This window comes from Epinephelus fuscoguttatus, linkage group LG23 (genome assembly GCF_011397635.1).
Source record: "Epinephelus fuscoguttatus linkage group LG23, E.fuscoguttatus.final_Chr_v1".
Taxonomy (NCBI): Eukaryota; Metazoa; Chordata; class Actinopteri; order Perciformes; family Serranidae; genus Epinephelus; species Epinephelus fuscoguttatus.
This window is the reverse complement of record NC_064774.1, coordinates 34989849-35004265: the sequence shown is the minus strand read 5'-3', so window position 1 is coordinate 35004265 and position 14417 is coordinate 34989849. Positions and strand designations below refer to the sequence as shown.

Genomic DNA, 14417 nt, shown 5'->3' with positions numbered 1-14417 from the left:
CACAGTGCATTGTATGTATTTTCAGCGTTTAATTGATGCACTCATCAACACTGAAAAAAGCTTGCGAACACTAACATTAAGAGAAACAGAACTAATAGAAGGAGATGAACATGGTGCATTAATTTTCATTCTCACCTCTCATGCCTCCCCAGCTCTGGGAGTCTGGGTCCATTTCATCCTCCACCATCTCAGCAGCCTATGGGAACACAGACACATGTAAACATGGCCCTGTTAGATCATCATTCAGATGTCCTGCTCCATGCTGCCAAGAACACTGCTGGTCTTAATCAAAACCAGGGTTCACCTGAAAGCCCTTTGGTCACTGTTGCTCCCCTTGATTTGGGCCCATTATTTCAGTGTGACAAATAGGAGGCATGTGTGGCACATTCTTTTGATAGTTATCTATTTAAACGATCTGCAGTGCAAGGTCTGTGCATAGGGCATAGGGCAAGTGCATTTAAACTTTGCAAGTTAAACGGCACACAATCTGGGCATAAATTAAGGTGCAAGGGGCAAAGGGATTGCATTTAGTCCCTTAAAGGTGGAATCTATTATTCTGGAAAAAGACTGATGACAATTGAACTCAAAACCCAAACAAACACACATGCTCCTTCAGAAGCTCTGCCTCCCAAATTCATGGACGTGCATTGCCAAGGCAACAACAGTAACAACTGGAGGAGCCAGTGATCAAATGCAAGTTTGTGTCTCTGTAGACCAAAGAAAGGCCAAGGTGCTAACTGTCAGTCATTTTTTTAATTTGGCCAATTGGAGTCTTACAATCCCCTGTCACTCAAAAACTTATTTTAGCAATATGCTGCCCGAACCGGCTGGTTTTCAGCCTTTCGTGTTGCTTCTTCCTGATGTTGCTCTTGCTTGGAATTGCTACATCTGTCGCCACTGCAGTCTTCTGTTGTTTGTCCATCAACACACTGTCCGGTTTCTTAGCCATCACCAGTTTGTCAGTCTAAATCTGGAAGTCCCACAGGTCGCTCGGTCATTCTCAACCACCTTAGGAGGTGTCTTCCATTCTGACCCTGGGACTTCCGGCCCATACTCAGTGCAGATCTTCTTGTACACTGTGCCAGCCACTTGGTTATGGTGGTCCATGTACGCTGTTCCTGCCTGCATCTTGCACCCTGCTATTATGTGCTCAACTATCTCAGGAGCATCTTTGCACAGCCTGCACCTGGGGTCCTGTCTGGTGTGGTAGACCCCTGCTTCTATTGATCTTGTACTAAGTGCCTGTTCCTGTACTGTCATGATTTATGCTTCTTTGCTGTCTTTCAGTCCAGCCTTTTGCAGCTACTGGTAGGATTTCTTGATGTCGGCCACTTCTTCAATCTGTCAGAGGTGCATGCCATGCAGGGGCTTGTCTTTCCATGATGGTTCGTCCTTGTATTCTGCATTCTTGGGTTTCTGCTGCCTGAAGTGTCCACTTAGCAGCTCATCTTTGGGGGCCATCTTCCTGATGTATTCCTGGATCTTGGTTGTTTCGTCCTGAACATCTGCAATGCTGCCCTCTGGTGGTTCAACCCCCTTGGTTCCGGTTGCCTTCTCTCTCTTGGACACCATCTGACCACACTTATCTAGTCCAAATGACATCCCAATGTTATTGCTGTAGATCCTGCTGGGGTGAATCAGTGAGTTGATGTCTCGCTCACTCCTGGCATACAGCTTGATGTCCTCTATGCAGAGGAGCTGACAGATGGACCTGCATTTGTATAGCGCCTTTCTAGTCATCTAGTGACCACTCAAAGCGCTTTTTACACTACGACACATGCACCCATTCACACACACATTCATACACTGGTGGCCGAGGCTACCATACAAGGTGCCACCAGTTTTAACACACTCGGAACAGTATCTTGCTCAAGGATACTTTGACATGCAGTCTGGAAGAGCCCGGGATCGAACCGCTGATCTTTTGATTGGTGGACGACCCGCTCTACCTCTGAGCCACAGCCGAGGCAGATGGTTGCTCCACTTTGGTCCGTAGCCACTATATTTTATTCCAAGCATTCCAGTATCCATGTGTGTGGCACTGAGTTGTAGGCTTTCTTGTTGTCAATCCAGGTGGTGCACAGGTTGATCTGCCTGGTCTTGCAGTCTTGGGTGACTGCTCTATTGACCATTAGTTGGTGCTTGGCTCCCCTGGTATTACTACCAATTCCCTTCTGGGCCTTGCTCATGTATTGTGCCATGTGCCTATTTATCTTAGCCACTATGATGCCTGACAGGAGCTTCCATGTTGTACAGAGGCAAGTTATTGGCTAGTAATTGGATGGGGCCACGCCTTTCTGGGGATCCTTCATGATGAAGATTGTCCATCTCTGGGTGATCCATTCTGGATGGATCCCATCCATCAGCAGCTGGTTCATTTGTGCTGCCAGGCATTCCTGGAGTGCAGTTACTTTCTTTAGCCAGTAGGTGTGGATCATGTCAGGGCCCAGCGCTGTCCAGCTCTTCATACCCGATACTCTTTCTTGGATGTCTGCTGTTGTAATGGTAACTGGCCTCCTTCTCCCATATGATCTTATTGTATTGTTCAGTTTCAACCCTGTGTGGATCTATTCTCATTTTGTTACCTTGCCCTCATGCTATTACCACTGAGAGTACACTTTGGATGGTCGGTGATGATGACATCCCCACTTTGACCTGTTGGCCTGGCTCCCCCTTGCTGTGGCATGTTTGTTGTACCTCATCAATCTCCAGTTGTCACAGTTGCTGTTTATGGATGTTGGAACACTGGGCTAGGAGTTGTTTCTTTGTCAGTGTAGATGTTGGGTTTCAAAGCTTCCATACATCCTCTGCTTGTAACCTGTCTCGCGGGGTTACTTGTATAGCAGCATTCCAACAATTTCATATTCTCTGCTCTTGTCTATCTATGTTTTGTTCCAGTAGCCCATTTCTCATCAGAATGCCCCGGTTTCCCAACACCTGACGTAAACCTGGTTGACCCGGGTGATGTTCGAGATGGTACGAGTCACTCATCCTGAGGTAGACTGGCCGCATTAAGAACTTTGCCTAAGGGTTCAGACTGGATATGTGTTATCTGAATCCTGATATCCCACGCCAAAGATAATAGCCTTAACCACTGAGCTATATATATAAGCAAAACTGTTTTCAAAGCTTTTCATGAGCGTGTGTGCCCCTTGTAACTAGTACAGTAGCATGCAGAAGTTTGGGCACCCCTGGTCAAAATTCCTGTTAACTGTGAATAGTTAAGTAAGTAGGAGATAAAGATGGAACATGCTTCTCAACATGTTAAGCAAAATTATTGCTTTATATTTTTTGTACAATTTTAGAGTGAAAAAAATTGAAAGGAGCACCATCCAAAAGTTTGGGCAACCCGAAGACTTTCGACAACTTTTACAAGGGTCTCAGACCTTTATTAGCTTATTAGGGCTATGACTTGTTCATAATCATCATTAGGAAAGGCCAGGTGATGCAAATACCAAAGCTTTATAAATACTCTGACTCCTGAAACCTTGTCCCAAAAATCAGCAGGCATGGGCTCCTAAACAGCTGAAGAGCACTCTAAACTAAAATAACTGATGTCCACAAAGCAGGAGAAGGCTATAAGAAGATAGCAAAGTGTCTTCAGGTAGCTGTTTCCTAAGTTTGTAATGTAATTAAGAAATGGCAGTTAACAGGAACTGTGGAGGTCAAGAAAGACCAAGAACATTTTCGGAGAGAGTTGCTCATAGGATTGCTAGAAAGGCAAATCAAAATCCCTGTTTGACTGCAAAAGACCTGCAGGAAGATTTAGCAAACTCTGGAGTGGTGGTGTACTGTTCTACTGTACAGTGACACCTATACAAATATGACCTTCATAGAGGAGTAATCAGAAGACAACCTTTCCTGTGTCCTCACCACTGATAAGTTAAAAGAACTGAGGACTCTAGTAAGAGCCAAGGGGGCGGACTGCGTGTCTATACGAACAACAACTGGTGCACAAACACCGCCATTATTGATAGACATTGCTCTCCAGACCTAGAGTTGCTGGCAGTTCAATTCAGGCCACGGGAGATGTCCGTTTTTGTTGTCACGGCTGTGTATATCCTACTAGATATTTATGCTAATGCAAGACTCTGCTACATGCTAACAGCAATAAACAATAGGACGCATATCCTGACAGGGTGTTTATCATGGTCAGTGAGTTAAATCATGTCAACTGGTTTCTACCATTGCACGGTAGAAAGCATTACTGCAATAACAAGCTCACTGCACTTTGCTGTTTTATGCACTTACATCATTGCAATAACAAGCACACTGCACTTTGCTCTTTTTCATGTACTTACACTTTATACTTTATAGGCTACTTATCCACTGTTTTTTTAATGTGCGTGTACGTCGTGCGTGCATGTGAGTGTGTGCAAACAGTTCTGCTTAAGGAGAGACAACACATTTTGTTATATCAATTTCAATTCAATTCAATTTTATTTATAAAGCCCAATATCACAAATCACAATTTGCCTCAGAGGGCTTTACGGCATATGACATCCCTCTGTCCTTTGGACCCTCATAGTGGATAAGGAAAAACTCCCCAATAAAACCCCTTTAACGGGGGGAAAAAAATGTATGCTACATGCAATGACAATAAAGGCATTCTAGTTATCTACTTGTAAAATAGGACTATTTGGATGCAATGAGCAAAGGTATGTTTGGAGAAAAAAGGGTGCAGAATTTCATGGAAAGAACATCTGTCCAACTGTTAAACACGTGGGTGGATCGATCATGCTTTGGGCTTGTGTTGCAGCCAGTGGCACAGGTAACATTTCACAGGTAGAGCGAAGAATGGATTCAGTTAAATTCCAGTAAATTCTGGAAGCAAACTTCACACCATCTGTAAAAAAGCTGAAGATGAAGAGAGGATGGCCTCTACAACAGGACAATAATCCTAAACACACCTCCAAATCCACAATGGACTACCTTAGGAGGCGCAAACTGAAGGTTTTGCCATGTCCCTCACAGTACCCCAACGTAATCATCATTAAAAATCTGTGGCTAGACCTCAAAAGAGCAGTGTATGCAAGACGGCCCAAGATCTCACAGAACTAGAGGCCTTTTAAAGAAAGAATGGGTGAAAATCCCCCAAACAAGAACTGAAAGACTTTTACTTCACTCTTACTCTTACTCTGACTACTAAGTACTGAACATGCAGGGTGTCCAAATTTTTTGCTTCAGGCCCCTATCCTTTTTTTCTTATTTTGAGATTGAGTAAGAGATAACAAAGTTAATCTTGCTTAAAATTTTGAAGAAATATGTCATCTTTAACTTTGTGCCTTTTGGCGATCAGTTTATCTTCTACTTACCTTACTATTCACAGTAGACGAAATTTTGAAAAGGGGTGCCCAAACTAAAACTTAATTGGACATAAAAACAAAGGAAAATGGTATGACATTACCAAAATTATGTGCTGTAAAAACCCTTCAAAGTTGACCCACTTCTCTACTTGCTAACTGTGTTAACCAGGGGAACACTGAAAGGTGGGCGCTACACTTTTGCAGTGGTAACATACACAAATGCACTAACATGCACAAGCAGCCAGACCGGCTTACCACAACAAACCACAGAGAAGCCAGGGTCACAACACACACAGAGGAAGTGTGACTTCATTTTCTGTTCATGATATACCAATACTCCATTAAATATTTACACAGAAAATAGTGCCATTGTATTAATGCTATGAATACTGCATACAGAACCTTTAAGTACATGCTCATGTCCTACTACACTATGTGCTGGTACACAGATTTAGCAGCTCACCTTGTAGATGCCATTCTTTCCATAGCCAGGTAAGGATGCAGACTTATTGTAGGGGAAATCTGCCAAAATTAAAAAAAAAAAAAAATCTATATCCATTTTCATTTCATGCTTAAGTTTCCTGTCAATATCTATATTGTTTGATTCATGTCACCCACACCTGGCTGAAGTTGTGATTTGCTACTCACTGGGCTGGGAGGTGTCAGTGGGAAGACTGCAGGTGGATTTGCGGGGGTCCAGGTCTTCTGGACCGACCTGTCCATCAATCTCTCTCTTTAAGATCATCCAACTGGTCCTCTACATAGAGAGCAAGAGAGAGAGAGAGAGAGAGAGAGAGAGAGAGAGGGACAGGCAGACAGAAATATGGAAAGAAATGATGGATGATGGTAAAGTATGAGTTAGTTAATTAGTAAATGGGTGTACAGTATTTGTAAAGTTTGAAAGTTACTTGAGAAGAGACAGATAAAGAAACACACATGTGCGCGCACACACACACACACACACACACACACACACACACACACACACACACACACACACCCACCTTGCTATCCTCCCCATCCTGCCAGGAAGTTCTAGAAGCTGTAAAACAGTCAGATGTTAATATGCTGGATCATCTGCCTGTACTGTACTGCACTATTAACTTGACAGTACTGTAAATCACCCCTGAACCATGACATCATCAGCTGCAGATGCTATCTACGGGGAGCTGGATGAATAGCAGTCACTAACATTTGTATAAACACTGTACTTTGAGGGATGCACTGACATTTTGGGAGTCTGAGCCATTTCTCACAGAGCAAGATATCTAAACAACTACAGTCCTGATTACAGCGTACAGGTAAGGATATCCATGGTCCCATGAGTATAACTGCAAGTGATCTGAACCCCTGGCCCTAGTAAAGACTTCTCCTTGACAAATATTTTGATCCATGGCACTCTGCGTTGAAAAATGGCTAGATTTCCATTAAATTTGAATATTAATGGTTCCCATAGGATAAAACCAATTATTGGGTGACCTCCTGTCCTTTTCTCTGCTGCTACCATCATTCCAAAGTTTCCACTTGTACTCAAGATATACATTTAAACTGAAATAGGAAATTACTATAAAACAGATTTTTTTTTTTTAAAAACCCGACTACTGACATGTAGTGTGGGATTCACCTGAGGACCCACAATACAATGTTATCATGATACTCAGGTCACTATACAATATTATTGCGATATTAAATGTATTGTGATATGTTGAGTATTGCAGTAAAATATATTGTGATACATTACCTTTTTTTCCAAATCCAAATTAGGAAAACTTTGTAAACATAAGTTTTATTTAATAAGATAAAGTTTTCAAACTGTTCATCTTACTTTAATCATTTTTATTGCAGCACGATGTGATGCAAAGCAGACAGACTGACAAACACTGTCATACACTGCATACACCTGACAAACTTTATGATGTAATTTGAGGTGTACTTTGCAGACCAGCCGTGAGTAAGCAGCATGAGCAACACTGGGCTCAGTACACACCCCTGAGGTAAACCTCTGCTCACTGTAATGGTGGATGATGTCTTGCTGCCAATTCTGACCATCTGCTGTCTCTTTGTAAGAAAGTCCATGACCTAAATGCAGGTGCCAGTGTCTACGCTTAGCAGCTGCAGTTTGTCCACCAACTGTTGTGGCAAAATCATATTAAATGCCGAACTGAAGTCGATGAGTAGGATCCTGGTGTTCTTAGCCTCCAGGTGAGTTAAGATGAGGTGGACCAGGGTGTATATGACGTCCTCCATAGACCGGTTTGCCCTATAACGGCATTTTATGGGGATATAATGTACTCCATGACAAGCCCCTAAAAGCACTTCATTGCTACTGAGGTGAGGGCTACAGGGTGATAGTTATTTAGACAATCAGGGTTGGCTTTTTTGGGCACAGGGACAATGGTGGCACTCTTAAAACAGGAAGGCACTACAGCCTGGCAGAGAGAGTTAAAATGCCAGTGAAGACATATAAAACTGCTCGCAAATCGCATGTGTCAAAAATTCCAATGTAAGTCCAGATGTTTGATTTAAACGCTGCCAACGCATTTTTGATTTCTTTCTCCTTGCCTCCAACTTTGTTTTGATGAACTTCCTGCCACTGACTGAGACCTCTGCTGACCTACCCAGAAAAAAAACATCAGCACCATCTAGATGACCAAAAAAGCAATTGATTTTATTATTCTGGTACCAAAAAGGGTCAGGCTGGGTGCCCACCAGACCCCTGGCTGAAATCGCTTGAACATGCTGACGTACTGCAGTAAGCGTGTTGTGTCATTTCCGGTGTTTCTGTGATAGTGTCTCTGTGCTGCTCTAGTATACTCTTACCAGCTTGTATTCTGTTTTTCCTCACTTCAGTTGCTTAACATCTACTTCATGTCCTAATCCACACTAGTTCTGTTTAAGCGCTTATAGCTCTCCTCTTTTTAACAACTTTCTTGCTAATCTTAGCTGTTGTTTGCACGTTATTAGCCTTCCTAGCTACAGTAGCTTAACACTTAGCGGTGGCTTCTCCTTCTCCTGCTCTTTCTTGCTTGGTGTGCCACATGTTCAGTTATACCTCTACTTCCTTTAGTGACGGTGGTAAATGTAACAAGTGTAGTTTATTTGCTGCGTTGTACGTTAGGCTTAGTGAATTGGAAGCGCAGCTCCGCACCATGGAAAATCACTCTGTAGCTGCGGTAGTTAGCCAGCCCCCTGTGGCCAGCGTGGAGCCACTTAGCATAGCTTCTGCTAGCGGTTCCCCGGTAACCCCCATGCAGCCGGGAGGCTGGGTAACTGTCCGGGAGAAGCGTAGTACCAAGCCGAAGCCCACTGTTCACCACCAGCCTGTTTATGGGTCCAACCGTTTTCCCCCCTCAGCGACACACCCGCTGAGGAGAAAACTCTGGTCATTGGCAGCTCTATTTTGAGAAACGTGAAGTTAGCAACACCAGCGGCCATAGTCAAATGTATCCCTGGGGCCAGAGCAGGCAACACTGAGTCAAATTTAAAACTGCTGGCTAAGGCTAAATGTAGATTTAATAAGATTGTTATTCACATCAGCGGCAATGACACCCGGTTACGCCAGGTCACAAAACTTAATGTTGCCCCGGTGTGTGAATATGCTAAAACTATGTCGGACTCCAAAGTTTTCTCTGGACCCCTCCCAAACGGACCACTGATGAGATGTTTAGCCGCAAGTCATCATTAATTGCTGGCTGTCCAGGTGGTGTCCAGCCAACGATGTGGGTTTTGTTAATCATTGGTAAACTTTCTGGGAAAAACCTGGTCTGATAAGGAGAGATGGCATTCATCCCATTTTGGATGGAGCTGCTCTCATATCTAGAAACCTGGCCATGTTTATTAGTTATTCAAAACCCTGACAACCCAGAGTTGAGACCAGGAATCAGAGTCACAGTCTTACATGCTTCTCTGAGCTTCTAGTGCAGTTACCCACCCACAGTGTACGACATCTATTGCACATCTGTCCGTCCTGGAAGAGGGATCCCTCCTCAGTTGCTCTTCCTGAGGTTTCTACCATTTTTCCCCCTGTTAAAGGTTTTTTTGGGGGGAGTTTTTCCTTATCCGCTGTGAGGGTCCTAAGGACAGAGGGATGTCATATGCTGTAAAGCCCTGTGAGGCAAATTGTGATTTGTGATATTGGGCTTTATAAATAAAATTGACTGATTGATTGATAGTTTTATACAACCAGTGTCTGTCCCCCGACCACCTAAATTATCTAAATCTAAAATTAAACAAAGAGGAGTTGTGCATAACAACCTAATACAAATTAAAACCTCTTCTGTGACTGAAAGACAATACAGGAGAATTAAATGTGGACTGTTAAATATTAGGTCTCTAACATCTGAAGCAGTATAAGTAAATGAATTAATATCAGATAATCATATTGATTTACTCAGCCTCACTGAAACTTGGCTGTGTCAAGATGAATATGTCAGTCTAAATGAATCCAGATCATTATTTAATAACTTTTGATGTCTTCCGACTTGATTACACGGCACTCAGCAACAGTTACTATACTAGATGTTTATCAGGTAGTACTGTCGCAACATTTAAGGCAAAGATTCCATCGACGTTGAATTTAATACCATGTCCTTCTGTAACAGAGGTTTCCCGTACCAACTTTAAACTCTCCCGAATTGATCATCTTGTTGATAGCGCTGCAGGCTCACTGCAGGCTCACTGCGGACAACACTCGACTCTGTAGCACCTCTTAAAAAGAAGTTAACAAAGCAAGTTCGCTCCTTGGTACAACTCTCAAACCTGAAAATTAAAACAAATATCACGAAAATTTGAAAGGAATTGGCGATTAACCAAACTGGAAGAGTCTTGCTTAGTCTGGGAACGAAGTCATGCAGTGGCATGTGTACTAACAGGAACTAAGAAACAAGATCATATTTCTCCTGTTTTAGCTTCTCTGCACTGGCTCCCCGTAAAATCCAAAATTGAATTTAAAATCCTTCTCCTAACGTACAAAGCTTTAAATGGTCATGCTCATAGTGCCACATTATCCCACCAGAACACTGCGCTCTGAGAATGCAGGGTTACTCGTGGTCCAAAAAGTCTCCAAAAGTAGATCAGGAGCCAGAGCCTTCAGCTATCAGGCTCCTCTCCTGTGGAATCATCTTCCTGTTGCGGTCCGGGAGGCACACAACGTCTCCACATTTAAGACTAGACGTAAGACTTTCCCTTTTGATAAAGCTTATAGTTATGGCTGGCTCAGGCTTGCCTTGTACCAGCCCCTAGTTCAGCTGACTTAGGCCTAGTCTGCTGGGGGACCTCCTATAATGCACCGAGCACCTTCTCGCCTTTGCTAACACTCATGTCTTGTTACTGCATCCCGCTAACTCGGCTGTAGTGCATGTCACTAACTCGGCTTCTTCTCCGGAGCCTTTGTGCTCCACTGTCTCGCAGGTTAACTCATATCGCAGCGGAGCTTGGATAGTGTGATGTGTGTGGTTGTGCTGCTGCTGTGGTCCTGCCAGATGCCTCCTGCTGCTGTTATCATTAGTCATACTTCTACTGTTATTATACACATATGATTATTGTCACATATGTATACTATCAGATATTAATATATACTTTCAACATATTGTACTACAATAGCCATAATTAGAATTAATTAATGTTGTTGTAAGCTACTGTCATTACTGTCTGTCTTGCATCTCTTTCTATCTCTGTCTCTCTCTCTGTCTCGTTGATCTGTTCTGTACGACATCTGTTGCACGTCTGTCCATCCTGGAAGAGGGATCCAACCTCACTTGCTCTTCCTGAGGTTTCTACCATTTTTTTCCCTGTTAAAAGGGTTTTTTGGGGGAGTTTTTCCTTATCTGCTGTGAGAGTCCTAAGGACAGAGGGATGTTGTATGCTGAGGCAAATTATGCTTTGTGTTACTGGGCTTTATAAATAAAATTGATTGATTGAAAAGCTGCATTAAAATGTGTATTTGCAAAAATCAATAATGTATATAATAGAAGATCGATACTTGGTGTCCGTGTATCAATACAATATCATTAGGCAAAATATCGCAATACTATGCTGTATCGATTCTCCCCTCCACCCCTACTGATATGACTCCAACAGTACCTAGATTTTCAGAATGTTGTTTGGCCAACAATTTAATCATCTTATCCCTATTCAAGTTAGTGGAGCGCTAAACTGAAAGTAGGGGGTTCAGTCGGTGGAAGTCTCTGGTGCGCCTGCTCTGTGGGCCCAATGATGAGGAACCAGTGTGAATAATCCTAGGGCAGTGCCAATTATCCTAGTAATTTTATATGCAGCAGCTGAACCTTTTTTACTTGCATGTGCATGCCCCCTGGAACACCTCTCAGCCAATTTTTCAGAGTTGCTACTTGTGAGATTGCATCAACAAAATAAAAAAATCCCCTGTGGCCCATAAAACATTTTCCCGATAGAACATTATAATAAAAATTATGTCTGTAAAGCTGTTGACAGGACACCTCCAACTGTAAACCAGTTCAGTCCTGACTCTGTGATGACTTTTTGACCCAGGGAGGTTTAATGTATACAAATCCACTGGGTTACATACCACAGAAGTAAATCTGGGGTTGAGAAACTTTTTTTGTGGTCTATGCGCCAGGTGAGCAACTCCGTTGGAATGAATTGGCGCCATTTTGGCATCTGGTATCCAGGTATCATTGTACTTCTATTCTGATGTGCCGCTCTGATTTTATGCAGTTTTGTCCAGAATTAGGATGCCTCAAATTTCACCTGTTTGCATGCTGAACAAAACTTACAACACACGACATGTTAAAATGTGTTACCATGTACACTGCATTCTAGATAATAGCAGCCTAACTTTGGTGAAAGCCCTCTCATCGTTTACATGCCTTGACCAATGGGCCAAATTCCCACAAAGTAAGTGGAGTCCATTCAAACCTAATGTCACTTTACCAAGCTCTAAGGTTAAACCATTAGGAGCAGTATTTAAAAAACAGAGTAGATAAAGTATTATTTTTTCTTGTTTTTTTAGAAGCCAACACACCTTGTGAGTGACCTCATGTCTGCTTATATGCATAAAAACCAGGATGTTGACAGACACTTCATATATCTGTAGGACGATGGCATATGCAGCTGATTTACTTGTCATATTCAAGTCAGATGAATATTTCCTCAGGTGATAAGAGTTGCTTAGACTCCTTTGTCCATGTGTTCTGAGTGACCCTGTCATGTGCATGTATATCTTGAGAGCATCTACAGTGAAAACCATACAACATACAAACAATGGTTAGGAGGGACACACTGACATAGAAACTGATCAGTACAATACTAATGCCACCACACAAAGTGAATCATGTACCCAATCACTTACAGTGGACACGGTCACAGCATCAATACTAAACCCAACAAATCAGCTGGTGAGATGAGTGCAGACATGCATCAACAAGGTGAGTACATTATCACCTGAGAGCCCCAATGTCAACAATCAGTCCCATATGGGTTGGATTGTAAAAAAGACACAATATTTAAAGTGTGGCTGTGTTGCAGTGTCAGATCAGATATTGAAATGTAACTAGAGAGAAAAGCTCTCTCTTCTTGCAACATCCCAATTAGTGATTTCAAAGTTAGTCTTTTGCTTTTGCCACCTAATGAAAATGTCTGTGACAACACTGATGGGGGGGGCGGGGGGATTGGTTAGAGATGCAACCTACTTAAATGTTTCATCCTGTACAGCAGGGTCAATGCTCTTCTTTCTGTCATCCAAACTTTTGGGTTGTACAATTCAATGTTGTTTTTTATTTTGGTTGTTTTGTCATAACATTGTCTGCCATCTTGATGTTCAATCTTAATAGATTCTGCACTTGTCTAACTTGTAACACATGAACAAATGTTTGAATGCAACACTTTTGGTTTTGCTCCCATATTTCACAGGTTTAAAGGGGAACTATGCCCATTTTCAAAATTCATATATGTCATTCCTCTGGTGTAAGACAGTCCAAAAGACGCATAAACCTGATCAACTCTCTCCCAAATCCAAAAGCTACAGTGCTACAGCTCAAATTTGTGATGTCATAGGGTATAAAGTCTGGAGCTGCTCCATAGACAATGAATAGTCAAAGATGTTGTAGATGACACTGAGAGCAGCCAGGGGAATATTTGGAGTATATGGGTACATTTTCCTAATTCAGAACTGAGAACACAACAATAGAATACAGCTCATTCAGGTATAAAAAAGAAAACATACAAAATCAGACTGCAATTCATTGTCTACAGAGCAGCTCCAGACGTAATACCCTAGCATCACAAGTTAGAGACTTCCTTCTCTGATTCCTGGCTTTAAAAGAGAGTAAATCATGTGCAGAAACACTGATCATTGATCAAACCATGACAATAACATACTAAAATTCTTAATTTAGGAGATGTTTCCCTTTAAGTTTTTATGCAGCTAATAGATTAATTAGTTCAAATCCATGTTAGTGAGCACTTCTCCTTTTCCATGATAATTTATTCACCTGACAGCTGTAGTGTAGTGATGTGCTTGGATTTTTCTGAAGTGATCTGTCAGATGTCTCTCTCCTCCCTCAGAGTGTGTGCATGTGTTTAAGTGTGAGTGGACGATGCAAGGCAGGTGAGGATTGCTGATTGGCTCGTTTGAAGGGATTGATGTCCCTGGATTGGTCCAGCAGGTGACAGAAGACTCTTTGAACTCCAGCTTACTGAAGCTCTTCCCTCCTTTCACCTCTGTCACTGCCGGCAAAAGCCAGCATTTAGACTATGTGTGTTGATTTATCTGTAGGTAACTGCAAGCAAAATAATTTGACTTTGTGAGTTAGCGTGTTTATCAGTGTGCTTTGTAGTGTTATTAGTTTCTGGTATACTTTTGTTTAGTCACTGTAAAATAGAGCACTTTTAGGCCCTGATCACACAGTGCGTCACACTGCCTTTTTTTAATTGAATGCCAATAGTAACACACACACAAAAAAAAACTTGCTGCGCCATTTTATTGTTGCCAGGAAGCCACAGACTCACCTCCTAAGGTTATTCTAACTTTCCCGTGTAATCAATCTACCGTTTATTTATTTATTTATCTTAGTTATTTGACAGTAATTAGTCTCTAGTTCCTCCAATGGACAAGCAGAGTGTACCTGCTCTTTC

The 14417-nt window shown here is 42.3% G+C and overlaps 1 protein-coding gene across 3 annotated transcripts in view; it reads right to left on the bottom strand.

The window, feature by feature from the left end:
* The window catches only part of ablim2 (actin binding LIM protein family, member 2), a 247952-nt gene that overhangs the window by 16929 nt on the left and 216606 nt on the right, over positions 1-14417 (bottom strand). For 2 of the 3 annotated variants that reach the window (XM_049568830.1, XM_049568829.1), the window contains exons 17-20: positions 6311-6348; positions 5955-6063; positions 5770-5828; positions 104-196 (exon numbers count right to left, since the gene is read on the bottom strand). In XM_049568830.1, coding sequence (XP_049424787.1) covers positions 119-196; positions 5770-5828; positions 5955-6063; positions 6311-6348 — 284 coding nt within the window. In that variant the 3' untranslated portion in view covers positions 104-118. Of the gene's footprint in view, positions 1-103; positions 197-5769; positions 5829-5954; positions 6064-6310; positions 6349-14417 lie in introns of those variants that run through there. The other variant, XM_049568831.1, reaches the window with a different exon arrangement.